The following is a 17,762-nucleotide window of genomic DNA, read 5'->3' as shown; positions in this document are numbered from 1 at the left end:
GTCCTGTCTATAGAGGCTGCCATGTTTTTTACAGTAGCCGAATGTTGACAAACATCTTATGAGTTTTTATGACAACTGAAGGCTACTACAGGTTCTCTTTCATGTTTGGAAGGGGAGGTAGAGGTGAGGGGTATTCAGCTGCAACTTTCAACTTAACCACTAGAAGTCACTACATTTTACACATTTACAGGTTGTAAGGCAAATAATTATATCTTCCTCCACTGTGCATTCAACCATATAGCATACAGATGTTAGCCACTTCAGGCAACAAAGCGACACTTCTGGTCTACTTGTGGCCCAAACTAAATAGATAGATACAAAATAGCAAATATGGCCCAAATATCCCAAAACAAATGTGGGTTCCTTTTGGCAAACCAGCGGCACTCTAAGAAAGGTGTAATGACTTGCAGTACTGCTATGGCTTACTTGTGTCCCAGATCTGGTAAACAGCAGCAGACCACCAAAGTGCCCTCATTCAATGCGGCATGTGGTCCGAATGTGGGATGTAGGCCAAATCAGGGCCAAAACTATATGGCTATATGTACTGGTCGACAATCACTGAGGCTGTTACAGTATCTGTATTGTGTCTAAGCGGAGACATGCGAGGGGCACACAGTAATTATTTACAGGTGCCTCCTACAAGGAACTTTATTTTATTACAACATGCAACTAGAACCTCTGTATGGACACGACTGCTCATCTGATGGGGCGGTAAAATTAAGAGACAGTCGCTAGTTATGTATTTGGAAGCATCGACATAGATGGGCTGCTGCCAGCAATACTGGCAGCAGCTATGATATCATTCATTTTTATCTATAACAAGAAGAACAGCTCAGTGTGATTTGTTTTGTAATTAGAATAATAATTTATTTGATATCTGATCATTTTTTTAAATAATTTGATTCCTTTTCTTTTATATTTTCGTTTCTTTCAAATGTAACTGAACCATGTTCTTATGTCTTCTCTTCTTATTTAGAATTTAGTTTGAAATGTTTTTATTTTCATCTACATGGTATGTAAAGCACTTTGGGCTGGATTTCTTCTATGAAAGGGGCTACACAATTAAGTTTATAATAATCATCATTATTATTATTATTTTTGTTATTATTATTATCATTATAATTTGCATAAACTGAAAAACTGTAGAATGACTAGAGTGAAGGTTTAAAGGATGATAACATACCAAAAGTCTTTGGCCTGTTCTTGTAGGCATTTAATAGCCTGACGTTGTCAGACTCACAATTCTAGTCAGAATGTGAGTCTGAGACCGCTCCATTGGGCTGTGATTATGGGGCGTGTTTCAACTGACCAGGAAATAAAATTCCTCTTCGCTCAATTGGATAGACCTACAACCAATCAGAGCAACATAGTATGTGACGTATGCTAAGCAACGCATTGTGAGTTATTTACCAACGCCGGGTTCACATCGGCGTCCACTCCCATGTTAAAACTTTGTGCCAGTCACACCGGAGGCTGAAGCACCGTGAGGCAGCCTTGGCGCAGCGCGGTGCTTCAGCCTCCGGTTTGACCGGCACAAAGCCGTGCAGCGATCGTTTCGGCGTCAAGTCTATTTTTTGCGCTTGACGCGAGCGTATCGCAGCAGGAAACACACTGAAAAACGATTTTAAACGATATTGATGACATATTTTATATGATATAAATGATCAAATATGCATCCCATACTTTGAATTCCCCTCCTGTTGTCCTGGAGTTTTAATTTGACCAATGACATTAATTAATGTCCCCCTCTGCCCATCCACTACAGCCACACAATCAGTGATACAGATAAAAAGAGAGAGAGAGGGGGCTACGTTCTCAACATAGGCTTGAGTGGAGAATACGTAATTTACGTAAGTTCTTCAACATGGATGACATTAAATTAATAATTGAAGTGGAGAAGTACAGTGAGTTGTATGATCCTCGGAACATGTTGTATAAAGACAACACCAAGGAGGACACATGTTGGGACGCTGTTGCTTAATGTTGGAGCAACAAGTAAGTATATGCTTTTAATCTACTGGATCAACGGGTGATATTATTAGCGCTGCCCGGCGGTTCAGCGTCACTTCAGTGTCCAGTGTTAGCACGATAGGGATTAGCGCGGTCCTTTGGCGTCGCCTCCACGTTCTCTGTTCCTCTTTCAAAATGAATGCGCTGTCGATGTCTTCTAAAACAGACTCAATGGCAGCATATACACATCTCAGCTCTCCAGCGGCAGGCATGTTTGTTGAAAACAAATTCAACCCAAGGGCACTTTGATGACGTGGTTGATTACGTTACCATTGATCATCTGTCCATCAATGTATAAAGTCCGCCCTGACAATCTGATTGGCCCGGTCGGGCATAATTTCTCCTGAACGGAGCGACTCCAGACCGAACTTCCCGACTTAAAATGTTGTTGGCGGGGCTAAGTTCGTCTGGCATCCAGGCTAGGCATTTAAGCAAGGCTTTCAGCTAAATGCTACTGTCAGCAAGCTAACAGACTCACATTCACAGTATCACCAAGCTACACTAAATAGCAGATAGATTTCTCACAAATCCATCCTTTGTTTGTGTGGAAATGTAGTTATGTAATTAATATTGTTTACACTTTGTTATTGTATGTACAGCTTATAGGGATCATGTATGTCCCAGGCCAAATCTAGTATTTAAACTAACAATGAGAATTCCAAGGCATACAGTATTCCTTAAATGACACAAACCCAAGTATGCCTGCTTGTACTTTGAGAGTATTTTTTAAAAGCATATGAATTAATTAAAACTCAGCGTAAATGAACGACATGAAAATATGAATATAACATATTTCCATGACTTTTCCAAAACTTTGGTGGAGCGCTGTCGAGATCACATGTTTTACTTTACAACACAGAGCTTGTATCGTTACAAGCTCTCTTGAAAAAATGTTCAGTGTCTACTACGTGTATGGCATCGCCTTTTCATCTGGAGATATTTGTTTTTGCGCCTGTCAAGTGTTAGAAATCAGGCAAGTTTCAAATTTCACTTCAAAAGTGGATAAATCTCATATCTGCCTTTTCCTATTCATTGCAACTCTTCCTCCTAACAATCAAAACACTTCTTACCTCAGTAACGACACACACACATGGATTTCATACACTCTATATGGCAAAACTTACATTTGCTAGACACTGTCAAACATAAACCATTATTTTAAAATACTTTACAGGCTAGGCGTATTCCCATACCTCATTTGTTATCTGTCCTCCAAAGGTAACCCACGTGCCTGCACAAAATGAAATGATGACATTGTGTTTGTGAGTCTGGAGGACAGAAAATGTCAAATAAAATATTTGGCATAAAAATTACGCTGGATTGAATTACAACAAATCTGAGAATTGTCAGTTTGTAAGTCAACATTTGAGAGTGTGCTCTGTAAAGATGCGCGGATCAACTCTAACGTTATATTAATCTGCATGTGACTCATCCACCCATCTCGATCACAAAGGAATTATTTTCTTTAATTGAGAGACTTTCACCAGTACGAATGGTAAAGGGGAGGAGTGGGATTGCACTGCCTACCTGCTGGTTGGTGGAAGACCGCTCTACGCCTTGATAATGCCCCTTGGCTGCGTTGAATAGGCACTTGCTCGCAGCGCTCATCCAATTGGCTAATTCACCCACCCATATGCTTTTAATCTGAAATGTTCATTTTTTGGACCCTATCCAACCAACCCGACATTCTGCAGTGAGACACACCAGGGCTTATAAGAGCAGTGAGACAGATCAGTACATATGAGAGCAGTCGGACAGACCAGGGTGTACGAGCAGTAAGACCAACCAGGGTGTATGAGAGGAGTGAGACAGACTAATGTTAATGAGAGCAGTGAGACAGACCAGGGTATACGAGAGCAGTGAGACAGACCATTGTGTACGGGAGCAGTAAGACAGTCCAGTGCTGATGAGAGCAGGTAGACAGACCAGGGTATAAGAGAGCAGTGAGACAGAACATTGTGTACAGGAGCAGTAAGACAGTCCTGTGCTGATGAGAGCAGGTAGACAGACCAGGGTATAAGAGAGCAGTGAAACAGACCAGTGCTAATGAGAGCAGTGAGACAGACCAGGGTGTACGAGAGCAGTGAGATAGACCATTGTGTATGAGAGCCGTGAGACAGACCAGTGCTAATGAGAGCAGTGAGACACACCAGTGCAAATGAGAGCAGTGAGACACACCAGTGCAAATGAGAGCAGTGAGACAGACCAGTGCTAATGAAAGCAGTGAGACAGACCAGTGCTAATGAGAGCAGTGAGACAGACCAGGGTGTACAAGAGCAGTGAGACTGTAACAGTCTGGCAATTTAGATTGTATTTGTCAGGCTTAATTCTGTTTGCTGTTTATCTGTTAGATCTCTTTTTCCCTCTGTTTATATAAGCCTCTGTCCTTCCCTTTGTCCGTGTCGGATTGTTCTTGTGTTGTTGCTCTTCTTGCTATCTTGGTCCGGTTCCTCTTGTCGTTCTCGTGGGTGTTTCTTGGTGCTGTTCTTTCCTGCGTTCCTGCCCTGATCTCCTGATCTCCTGAGCCTCGTGTAAGTTTCCTTGTGTTTTTGTCCCCTTGTTCTTGTCTTTGCAGTTTTTCTACTTTATTAGTGTTTATGTTTTCTGTTTTTGGCTAGATAAGATTCTTTTTATATTAAATACTCTTTTTGTTAAACTACCTCTGCTCCTTGGTCCATCCCCTTTCCACAAGCCGTAACAGAGACAGACCAGTGCTAACGAGAGCAGTAAGACAGACCATTGCTAATGAGAGCAGAAAGACAGATCAGTGCTAATGAGAGCAGTGAGACAGATCAGTGCTAATGACAGAAGTAAGACAGACAAGGGTGTACGTGAGTAGCAGTTCAAAAACAAATTCCCAGGATAGATATGTAGATTACTTAGAGAGAATAATAGATATTTTCAGTTCTACTTGTGTATTTGGGTTTGTCAGCAGAAAAGTGTCCCATTTAAGCAAATACCTTCTACTTGGAAAGTGTATTTTTGCGTTGCCATGGTTTTAAGATCTCTCAAAACAGCTGTGTAAAATCGAGAAAAGTACAACACCCATAGTGAACACATAATAGCTCAAAAGTGATGACTTGCAGACTGAAGAGCATTAGAAATTAGACTCATGACTTTGTCGATACACTTGAATGTATATGCCACACTCACCTAATCCAAGACAGGACACCCTCAACCCAGATTTGCCCAGATTTCTGCAGACAAAAAAAGTCACAGACCATTGAGCCCTGCAACAGCTAATTGATTATATATCACATTATCAATATCTTCTACTATAAATATCAGTCATGCACATTGGCAGGCATATTACAATTCCTGCTGTTGGTTTTCACAATAAATGGCCCTACTGCTTTTCCCACTGTCTCCTACTAAGCAGCTCAGCCAAGTGTAGTTAGAATAAATAAAAGAATCTGCATGCTCCATAATCTTTGCAATACGCCTTGTTCACAGGGAATGTTACAGTTTTACATAGAGATTTACTAATGAGAGTAACGCTAGCTGTTTAATAGACCAGTGCAGGGGGGGCTGCTTGGCGGGGACCAAGTCTCATTGAATAGGTCCCCTGCAGATACAAAAAACTGCACAGGTACTTTGTAAGATCCAGATATGTCCCCCTTATTCCTCCACCCATGCTGAATGGTGCATCTATTTGTAGCACTTTCTCTATCACACATTACACATCCATACACAGCCACCAGGAGTAATTTGGGGTTCAGTATCTTGCCCAAGGAAACTTCTGCAGCCGGAATTGGGAAGACAGGGATCAAACCTTGTGGTTAGAGGACAACCCACTCTACCTCATCAGCCACAGCTTAAACATATATATATATATATATATATAGGCCCTATAAAGGCGCCCTGAATAATATGGCGCCTTTTTATCTTAAAGAGCTGTTAGTACCCTATCAACCCAGTAGAGCACTCAGCTCCCATAATTCAGGCCTACTTGTTGTCCCTAAAGTCTCTAAAAGTAGAGTAGGAGCCAGAGCTTTTAGCCATCAAGCCCCTCTCCTGTGAAATAATCTACCACTTTCAGTTCGGGAGGCAGACACCATCTGTTCGTTTAAGAGTAGGCTAAACCTTCCTTTTTGATAAAGCTTATAGTTAGAACTAATTAGTGCGGCAGAATGTTACTTGTCCTATGTTCTAAAATAGGTTATAGGCGTTTAGTTTAAAAATTCATAGAGGTATTGATGGCTGATCTACTGAGTGGGCCACATGGTTTTCATCGTACTACCATACAAACCATTAGCCAGTCAGATTTACCTTGAGCCTCAGTGTACCCCCAAGTTCAGCCTGTATCATTGATCACAAGGCAAAAACCCCTGATGAAGCTAAGACGCAAAGGGAATTTATGACACATGACACACAGAGCTTCTCTTTCCAGCTTCTCCTTCCTCTTCTCCATCCCTATCACATCGAAGTAAGTCATATCTCATCAGTACATTTTACTGACTTGACCCCTTCCCAGAGTCCCTTTGCTTTATCTCCCGCAGATCCGGTCCCGCTGTGGCCGCACCATTGATTACAATTTGTGGATCGCACATCAGAGGTCGCAATGGTGGATCCAGTATGGTGGATTCTATATCGTGCGGGCTCATCATAGTGGCAATGGCGGATCCTGTGTCATCATATGCATCATATAATGGTGGTGGACCAAGACCGAGGCGGCGCCTGATGATGGATCTTAATAAGCGGCAGTGGACAATGTCTGTGGACTATAGTGGATCCGACCTGAATGATGGATCATTATCTCGGTGGCTGCTGACCATGGACTATGATTGCAGCAGGACTGCTTGACATATAATATTGAAGTTAATCCTTCAAAATGATTACCATCATCAATGCTGCTAAAAACTTTAATCTTGATGATGTTTTCCTGCACTTGACATTGTTGGGCAACAGCCCAGTGAGTTGACCAGACAATAGGTTATAAAAGTGAGGCCTGTGGGCCAAGATGAAGCCAGCTAAAGTTTCCCTCTAAGATCCAGCATTGAGATTGTATCTCCTGGTTATGGAAAAATCTCTGGGGTTTCCCCAGAAACCCCTGCTCTGCTCCAAATCCCACTGTGATTTGACATCTGACACTCAATTGGCTTAAAGCCAGCATCATCCCATGACCACACATCAAGGAGGCTGGGCCTCCTCAGGTAAAAAAGAAGGGCTGCTCATCAAAAATCGCGGGCCCATTCCCAATTCCCTGAAGATAGAGCTGACCTTTCCAGTTAGTTGATCCAGAGGTATTTTAGGGAGCAATTACAAACGTTTGTTTTATTTTCATCTTTAATTTTTCTTTATTTCTTTATTCAGTTGACGTTTTACTTTGATAGAGACTATTTTTAACTTGAAAAGGCCGCGCACAAGAAGCCACTCGCAGGCCGAGAGTTTCTTTTCACGATCCCCAGAACTGCGCCACAGCTGTTCATCCCTGAAGGAAGACTAGGCAAAATACCGTCAAAGAAGGACAAAGCACCATTCTGTCAAAGAAGACTAACGAAGGTTAATTCCGTTCAAACAGCAAGAGACGAATTCGCTCCGTTTCCGGTCCCAGCACGAATCCTCTGCAACAGCTGAACCATCGCCACCGAGCTCAAGCCACAACTTCATTCACTTAATTCCGGGAATCCGCTGATCGCACGTATCCTGAAGCTCAACAACACGATTGTTCACTTGTTTTCCGGGAATCCACCGATTCGTGCCCGTATCCTGAGGTTCAACAACAAGAGATTCACTGGACTTCTGGAAAATCCGGGCGCCACGCGCAAGCAAAAGAGCAGACGGTCACATTAAGAGGCTTTATTGTCTGGGCAGAGACTAGTTTAAATATTTAGCGTGTAATTTTATTTGAGTGTATGTTTGTTTGAAGATCGCCGAATCTATTTTCAGCCGTGTTTAACGCGGAGAACTGAGACGTCACATCCGGTTCCTTTGTCTACTAGGTTTTGAAAAGCACACGGTAACGAGCCGGCGTTTCCTCTTAACGTGTTACCGTCAGAGACATTGTGCGGAGATTTACATCTGTTAAAAGATAAATCTCACGTAGCTGGACTGCCCGCTTCGCCGGAAGTTTGTCTCAGACAATGTTTTGAGAGCTTTCTATCTCTCTCTCTCTCTCCCTTTCTTTTCTCCAAAACCTGCCTTTAAACACGTCCCGACCTATCCATACATTTCATGTTACATGGATAAATCTTGACTAAAAGAGCCTGAATTCTACGCCGTTTGGCGCCAGAACCAGGAGATAAGAAATCTCTTTTTCTGAAAATTCCTTCGACCTCTTGGCGACGCCAAAGTCATGAAACTCCATCTTGAAAATTACGTGACGTAACATCATCTTGAATTCGACCAGGCTACGTGACCACGTCATTACGCCATAGCCACTCCCCCTTCTCTTTCTTACACACACACAAACACAGACACAGAGAGGCAGACACACACGACCACACACATAGACACCCTCAGTATTACATGTGTGTTCCTAAATTGTAATAAGGGCTGCTGCTGCTGTTTCATCTTTGAAATATTGGAGTTTTTGTATTCTGTGTTTATTTGTGCATATGTATATGAATACAGCTGGATTACTATAGCCTGAGCTCGAACTTAAACCCTTCATTGTTTATTATATAATCATTAATATTAAATATTAAGATTATTAATATAACTTATATCACTTGAGACTGATATTTAAAGATTGATTAAATATGTAAACAGGGTGGTGCCCCGCAAAGATAAGTAATAATTAAAGATTGCCTTATTCTTAATTGATCATTTTATTGTTTTCATTAATTGTTTAACTTTTATTAATTGATAACCTTATCATTTCTAATTAATTATTTTACTATTCTTAATTAATAGCTTTATAATTTTAAATAAGTTGTAATAAATAATTTTTAGTTTAATAATCATATTTCATGATTATTAATAATTAGCCAACATAAAATCTACTACTACTATTGCACAACAACATCTATTGCACGTCTGTCCGTCCTGGGAGAGGGATCCCTCACATGTTGCTCTCTCTGAGGTTTCCACGTATTTTTACCATGTTAAAAGTATTTTTTTCCTTACTCTTGCTGAGGGTTAAGGACAGAGGATGTCTCACCATGTTAAAGCCCTACGAGACGAATTGTAATTTCTGAATATGGGCTATACAAATAAAATTTGATTGACTATGAGCAATGGTCTGTAGCAGGGGTCTTCAACATTTCTTAGGCCAAGGGCCCCCTAACTGATGGAGAGATGAAGCGGGGACCCCCTACTATATATATTGTAAACATTTGCAAGGTACAGGGTGGTCGTGCCACTGTCATTTATAAACATACATCTTACATACAAGACTGAGCTATTAAAATAATTAGATTTAATGACATTTAAATTTGTGGAAAAAAATAAAATAATAATTTGTTTAATTTGCCTTATCCAGTGTTTCTCATTTGTAATGGTCTCTCTTGAACCATATCGAAATAAAAATATATAAAAATAACCAAAGACTTATTAAAAAGAGCGTATTAGCTCGCGAGCTAACACTGCAAGCTAGCGTTAGCTCGCTGCTGCTACCCGTCAGACATCTAAGTGGCCGCATAGACATGCCGATCGTCGAGGCGGAGACCCCCGGGACACCTCTAAACGTTGACTCAACAGTGTGGATGCTGCTGCTGCTCCAGCTCCCTCTGCTCCCACTAAGGAGCTGCGCTTGGGCGCTGGGGCTCTCGCAGCCAGGCTTCGGCCCATCTGACTCCGGTTCAAAACGATATAGTTGCAAGATTGCATCTTCGTCTCCAGTAGCCATATTTAGGCAGAGGTAATGGATTTTGACCAAAATATCTTAGACAATTCATTAAGACCCCAAGGAACCATATCAACTGTGGTAAAATTGGCATAAGACGGGTCCTTAAAATATCTTCTTTAAGGATTGAAAAGACTACTGATCTTAAATGTACCAACCTTCAACACTGAAGATTACATTGTTTCATTGAACTGAGTGAGTGCTTTTGCATTTACATTTTAGTGAGAAACTTGTGCTTGTGCTTCACTGAGCATCTTTGTCAGTCTTGGTGGCAGAGAAGCCACTGCTGTGATCAAGCTCTTCTCCAGACACAGTCTGTTTCTCTGCTTTGTTTGATCACAGTCATTGCAGAGAGGGAGGCCTCACATAAATATCTGCTCCAAAGCTTTCTGTACCAGGTCAGGGTGCTCCTGCTTCACACACACCCATAACTGTGTCAGTGTGGATGTGGCAAGCTTCATATGGAGGCCATGGTCAGAAGACACTTCCAGGAGTTTTTCCTGATAAGTGACAGATAGCTTGCTTCCGTTTGCTTCAGACAAGAGACATGGGTTTCTCACCCAATCCAGCTGTGCAGATTTCTCCATGTCAGGAAAGTAGGAATGAAAACCTTGAATAAGTTGTCCCAATTACAATAACACTTAACATCATTCCACTTTATCCCCAGCACCTGCTTTTGCACAGTGTCTGTTTTGCAGGTTGTTTGTTTCTGTACACTTATTATGTGTAGTTTTAGTAGTGTACATATTGTGATCTTTTTCTTTTTTTATTATTGTGCTTCAGCACTGTTACTCTAATTCTGTTTTTCTATCATTGCTGTAACAAGTGAATTTCCCCATTGTGTGGATAAATAAAGAAATCTAATCTAATCTAATCTAATGTCCCACGATGACCGAATTGACTGGAGCTCTGTCCAAATCCTCACTAGAGAGCAAATCATCCGCCTGAGGAAAGCAGGGGAAATCCCCCTGTGCAGAGGCCCTTCTCCACAGCTCTGCTTTCTTCAGGAAGTACTTGCCCTGCAGAGACCTATTCAGTTCGTTCAGTTTGCTGAATATATCACAGCCATAGGAGAGAGCGGGGAAATGTGAGATACCCCCTGTATCTAGGCAACGGTACACATTTGTGGTTCTGTGACCATTATGTTTTCAAGCCCCTCCCATTCCCCTCTTTCCATGAAGGAGAAGTTGGTGCTGGTGCTCTGTGAAAAAAAACTATGTTTTTTCACAAAAGTGAGATTTTTGCATGTAAATGTATATTTTCTTGCTTTGAACTTAATCAACTATTAAGTTAAGACAAATTGATTCAGGTAGAAAAACTTATATCATACATGTTGATGAACTTCCAACATATAAAACCATGTGATTGATGCTAGCTGAAGATTAGCCTGAATTGCTAAGAGATGTTGTTTTTTCTAAAATGTTGGCTTTGGGGTAAAGTGAGACAAATGCTGTGGGGTAAAGTGAGACATGAGGCACAAGTTAATTTTAGTCTTAAACATATTGTGTATAGTGTAACATTACTCGCCTGGATGCCAGACGAACTTAGCCCCGCCCACAACATTTGAGGTCGGGAAGTTCGGTCTGGAGTCGCTTCGTTGGCAAGAAATTATGACCGACCGGGCCAATCAGATTGTCAGGGCGGGCTTTAAACGATGATGGACAGATGATCAACGGTAACGTAATCAACCACGTCATCAAAGTGCCCTTGGGTTGAATTAGTTTCCAACAAACATGCCTTCGCTGTTTGCTCCATTCAATGTCGGGTGTCGGGGGTAAATTACGTATTCTCCACTCAAGCCTATGTGGAGAACGTAGCCCTCTCTCTCTCTCTTTTTATCTGTATCACTGATTGTGTGGCTGTAGTGGATGGGCAGAGGGGGACATTTAATAATGTCGTTGGTCAAATTAAAACTCCAGGAGAACAGAAGGGGACTTCAAAGTATGGGATGCATATTTGATCATTTATATCATATAAAATATGTCATCAATATCGTTTAAAAATCGTTTTTCAGTGTGTTTCCTGCTGCGATACGCTCGCGTCAAGCGCAAAAAATAGACTCCACGCCGAAACGATCGCTGCACGGCGAGAGGCAGCCTTGGCGCAGCGCAGTGCTTAAGCCTCCGGTGTGACCCGCACAAAGTTTTAACATGGGAGTGGATTGGAGCCAGCTGTTATTTAAGGCTTTGCGCTGAAGCGTCGCTTAGGCATCGCTTCAGCGTCCGGTGTGAACCCGGCGTTAGTAAATAACTCACAATGCGTTGCTTAACATACATCACACACTACGTTGCTCTGATTGGTTGCAGGTCTATCCAATTGAACGAAGAGGAATTTTATTTCCTGGTCACTTGGAACACGCCCCATAATCACAGCCGTATGGAGCGGTCTCAGACTCACATTCTGACTAGAATTGTGAGTCTGACAACGTCAGGCTATAACATTACATTACATATGTTTTATTTTTAATGCCATAAACATTGTAGAAAATCCATCATGCCAAGAAACTACACCAGGAAGACAACCTGGGGCCAAACACCCCTCGCAGAGATGGAGAGTGCAGCCGCTGAGGTCATGCAAGGAAAGAAGTCCTTAAGAAAAGCTGGAAGGGATAGAAATGGGGAGAGCGTGGCCTAGGGGAAAGAGCAGGTGCTCTGCAACAAGAAGGTTGCCGGTTCGAATCCCACTCTATCCCATCTGCATGCCTAAGTGTCCTTGGCAAGATACTGAACCCCTAGATGGCCCCTCATAAAAAAATGATGAGTGTTCTAAAAATGTAAGTCGCTTTGGATAAAAGCGTCAGCTAAATGACATGTTATGTAATGTAAAATATTGACAAGACAACTCTCAAAAGATTCATAAAGAAAAAAGAGAAAGGTAAAGAGAATATTCACAGATGAGATGGAGCAGGAGCTTGCCAAACAATTGAAACTACTAGCTGAGTGAAACAATATTCCTGTCTCTGCCAATTGGACAGAGAAACAATGTGAATGTAAGCTAGGGTGTGCAAGAGATCACATGAATCATAATAATCATAAATGTGCTTAATTGAACAATCCCCATCGGGTTACTAGTCCGATATTAGTTTTGGAATGTGTGGTTGTCAATCTAGCTGTCAGGATTTTAACTATTACAACATGTGTTGTTATGGTAGTTTTAAAGTGGAAAAAGTAAGTGGATCACTTTACCCCCTTGATTTCTCTGGTCTGTCTCAATTTACCCCTTAGCTGGGGTAAAGTGAAACACAAGACCACTTTTTTAAAGACAATCATATTTTCACTGCCCTATGTCCTGAAGACGTTCTTATCAATCAATCAATCAAATTTTATTTGTATAGCCCATATTCACAAATTACAATTCATCTCATAGGGCTTTAACAGGGTGTGACATCCTCTGTCCTTAACCCTCAGCAAGAGTAAGGAAAAACTACAAAAAACCCTTTTAACAGGGTAAAAATATGTAGAAACCTCAGAGAGAGCCACATGTGAGGGATCCCTCTCCCAGGACGGACAGAAGTGCAATAGATGCCACGTGCAGGAGAACATCATCAATAATCAAAGTCTCTAGCAGCATTGATGAAGCACAGTCCATGCTCAGCAACCATCTAGACCACGATCCACCATCCAGACCAGACGCCACTTCAGTCCTCAGTCACCGTCCACCGCCGCCCACCAGGAGGACCCATCACAAGCCACCACTGCGGTCCTGGTCCACCGCCCATGCCCAATGCCAACGCGACACAGGGTCCGCCACCAGCACCACGATCAGCCCACATGACTCAGAATCCGCCACACTGGATCCAACACCGCGACCCCCGGTGCGCGATCCACAAACCGTAATCCATGGTGCGGCCACAGAGGCCCTGGATCTGCGGGTGATAAAGCAAAGGGATTCCGGGGAAGGGGGATAGGGATGGAGAAGAGGAAGGAGAAGCTGGAAAGAGAAGCTCCGTGTGTCATGTGTCATAAAATAGAACAAGTAACGTTCTGGCGCACTAATTAGCTCTAACTATAAGCTTTATCAAAAAGAAAGGTTTTGAGCCTACTTTTAAACGAACAGATGGTGACTGCCTCCCGAACTGAAAGTGGTAGATTATTCCACAGCCGAGGGGCTTGATGGCTAAAAGCTCTGGCTCCTACTCTACTTTTAGAGAATTTAGGGACGACAAGTAGGCTTGAATTCTGGGAGCGGAGTGCTCTAGTGGGTTTATAAGGTATTAACAGCTCTTTAAGGTATAAAGGCGCTATATTATTAAGGGCCTTGAAGGTGAGGAGGAGAATTTTAAATTCTATTCTAGATTTAACTGGAAGCCAGTGTAGCGATGCTAATATTGGAGAAATGTGCTCTCTTCTCTTTGTTCTCGTCAGGACACGTGCTGCAGCATTTTGGACAAGCTGTAGAGTCTTTAACGACTTCCTGCTGGAGCCTGATAATAATGAATTACAATAGTCCAGTCTCGATGTAACAAAGGCGTGGACTAGTTTTTCTGCATCTTTTTGTGAAAGGACATGTCTAATTTTTGAAATATTACGCAAGTGGAAAAAAGCGGTCCTAGAAATTTGTTTTAAGTGACTATTAAAGGATAAATCAGGATCGAAGATCACTCCCAAGTTCCTGACTGTTTCATTGGAAGCAAGGGCAATGTCGTCTAGCGCAGCTATATCATTAGATAATGCATCTCTAAGGTGTTTGGGGCCAAGTATTATAACCTCTGTTTTGTCTGAGTTTAATAAGAGAAAATTGCGGGTCATCCAGGTTTTTATGTCCTTGAGACATGTTCGAAGTTTAGTTAATTGATTACTTTGTTCAGGTTTTATTGACAAATATAACTGGGTGTCATCCGCATAGCAGTGGAAATTTACCGAGTGTGTCCTGATAATGTTTCCTAGTGGAAGCATATATAATGAGAATAAAATTGGGCCGAGCACAGAGCCCTGTGGAACACCATGATTAACTTTGGTGCGCACAGATGACTCATCATTAATTTGCACAAATTGGGAGCGATCAGAAAAATACGATTTAAACTAGTTAAGGGCGGTTCCATTAATGTTAATTAACTGTTTTAGTCTTTGTAATAAAATTTGATGGTCAATTGTGTCGAATGCTGCACTGAGATCTAACAGAACGAGGACAGACACAAGTCCCTGATCTGAGGCTATTAAAAGGTCATTAGTGACTTTTGCCAAGGCTGTCTCTGTACTGTGATTGGCTCTAAACCCCGATTGAAAGTCTTCATATATATTATTTTCCTGGAGAAACTCACACAGCTGATTGGCTACCACTTTTTCTAAGATTTTAGAAATGAAGGAGAGGTTAGATATTGGTCTGTAATTGGCTAAAACCTCTGGGTCTAGGGTGGGTTTTTTGAGTAGGGGTTTGATGACAGCTATTTTAAAAGACTGTGGTACATAACCTGATGATAATGACAGATTGATAATGTTAAGTAACGAACTATCAATTAGGGGCAGAATGTCTTTAAGTAAGTTGGTAGGAATGGGATCTAAGATACAGGTTGTTGGTTTAGAACCTGAGATTAATTTGGTAAACTGATCACGGGTGATCAGAGAGAAGCTGTCTAAGTAATGGGTAGGATTCTCAGCCGTTTCTGAGATCTCTGTTGTTGGGAGGGTATTAGTGCCAATTGAGGGCAGGAGATGGTTGATTTTATTTCTAATAGTTTGAATTTTATCATTAAAAAAGGTCATAAAGATATTGCTATTTAGGGATGGAGGAATACTGGGTTCGGTGGAGGTGTGACTCTCTGTCAGCCTGGCTACAGTGCAGAAGAGAAACCTGGGGTTATTTTTATTCTCTTCTATTAGTTTTGAATAGTAGGCGGCTCTTACTTTGTGGAGAGCCTTTTTATATTCTTTAACACTATTCTTCCAGTCTATGAGGTTTTCAACATTATTGCTGGAGCGCCACTTCCTTTCTAGTTTTCTTGATAATTGTTTTAACTCATTTGTCTGGGAATTATACCACGGAGCTAATTTACTATGTTTGACATTTTTCTTTTTTAGAGGCGCTATTGAGTCTAATGTTAATCGTAATGAGTCTGCAGAGCTATCGACGAGGTGGTCGATCTCAATGGAGCTCAGGGTTTTAAAGAATTTGTTGTTTATATCTACTGCTAATACGGGTTTAAATGTAATTGGGATTATTTCCTTAAATTTAGCTACAGCACTATCAGGTAGACATCTAGAAAATGAATTTTTTATTAGTGGCATATATTCAGTTATTGAAAAATCAAAGGTTATTAAATTATGGTCTGATAGAACTGGATTGCGCGGAAGTACTGTTAAATTTTCAATTGCGACACCGTACGATAATACAAGGTCAAGTGTGTGGTTACCACAATGAGTAGGTTTGTGCACACACTGACTGAAACCAATAGAGTCTAGTATTGAAATAAATGCTACGCTAAGGCAATCTTTATTATTATCAACATGAATATTAAAGTCACCAACAATAATAATTTTATCGGTCTTTAGGACTAAGTTTGATAAAAACTCAGGGAATTCCTTTAAAAATTCAGTATAAGCCCTGGGAGCACGGTAAACTACGGCAAATATGATTGGCTGTTGGTGGTTCCTTGATTGGCGTGGAAGACTAAGAACCAGACATTCAAATGACTTGTAGCTGAGTTTAGGTTTAGGATTAATTGATAGACTGGAGTTAAAAATAGCAGCAACTGCACCTCCTCGCCCAATTTCTCTAGGAACCTGTGAATTGATATGACTGGGGGGAGTAGATTCATTTAGACTGACATAATCATCAGGATGCAGCCACGTCTCAGTGAGGGACAATAAATCTATGTTGTAATCAGAGACTATTTCATTAACTAAAAGAGCCTTTTTTTCCAGTGATCTAATGTTTAAAAGACCACATTTAAAAGTCTGGGTTTCCTGTATTGTTTCAGAGGTTGTTTTAATTTGTATTAAATTTTTGTGTGGAGTTCTCGTTCTATTATTGTTTAATTTCAATAATTTAATCGGACGGTGAACAGACACAATCTCTATGGGGTTTTGTGACTGATCCAGAGGGAGCGCAGAGAAGTGTTTAGCACTGCAGCTCTGCTTCCTGGTCCCAACTATGGGTTGTCATGTTATAGACTTAGTAATATTCCTAGATAAGAGAGCTGCTCCATCCCAAGTGGGATGAACGCCGTCTCTCCTAACAAGACCAGGTTTTCTCAAAAAAGTTAGCCAATTATCTATAAAGCCCACGCCGTTTACAGGACACCACCTCGACAGCCAGCGGTTAAAAGACAACATGCGGCTAAACATGTCATCACCTGTTGTGTTATCATTTCTATTGCTAGAAAACATCCTGAATTAATGGGAAATGTGCAAATTTTACTGATATATCATTTAAGCTCGCCTAGAGGGGAGCTAAACAGGCGTGCATTACGTGTCCTTGACTTTATGAAGATGATCACTCTCTGGACTCACAGGCTGCGGATGTGCCGCAGATCGCCTGTAAGTCGTTTGTCTGTTGATCACGCGCGCTGTGTGTCCGCTACTGGCAGCGAAGCATTCAAGCTTTTCTGTTGACCAAATCCATTCTAATTTATCATTATCACTAACCCTAACCCTAAATATTTGCAGCCACAGAAGATGCATGACTTCGTACTGTATAGTATTTATTTGAGTAAACAGGACTACTTTTATACAAGGAAATAGTTCAAATAATGGCTTTATTCAAGTCAAAGTCTATATGTAAAAGCATTGTGATGCAGTAGCAGCTCCTCTGCAGAAAATATTGTTGAAGTGAGAAGCTAAATATTGTGCATTGAACAGATGCTGTATATATGAATTGATATTAATGTGAATATTGAGCATTGAATAGATAAAGTTGCATAACTGCCTTAGTTTGTGTATATTTCTGCTTGTACATCGAGCTTTCAATCAATAAATATCACCATGATAAGTTCTCGGCTTACGCTCACAGTTGCATTTTATAATACATG

General features: G+C 41.2%; 1 protein-coding gene across 1 annotated transcript in view; it reads right to left on the bottom strand.

The window, feature by feature from the left end:
• The window catches only part of LOC133956091 (voltage-gated potassium channel subunit beta-2-like), a 49,958-nt gene that overhangs the window by 17,805 nt on the left and 14,391 nt on the right, over nucleotides 1-17,762 (bottom strand). Inside the window, exons 3-4 of the mRNA XM_062390918.1 lie at nucleotides 5,164-5,207; nucleotides 3,204-3,241 (exon numbers count right to left, since the gene is read on the bottom strand). Coding sequence (XP_062246902.1) covers nucleotides 3,204-3,241; nucleotides 5,164-5,207 — 82 coding nt within the window. The remainder of the gene's footprint in view (nucleotides 1-3,203; nucleotides 3,242-5,163; nucleotides 5,208-17,762) is intronic.

This window comes from Platichthys flesus, chromosome 7 (assembly GCF_949316205.1).
Source record: "Platichthys flesus chromosome 7, fPlaFle2.1, whole genome shotgun sequence".
NCBI lineage: Eukaryota > Metazoa > Chordata > Actinopteri > Pleuronectiformes > Pleuronectidae > Platichthys > Platichthys flesus.
This window is presented reverse-complemented; position numbering and strand designations above follow the sequence as displayed.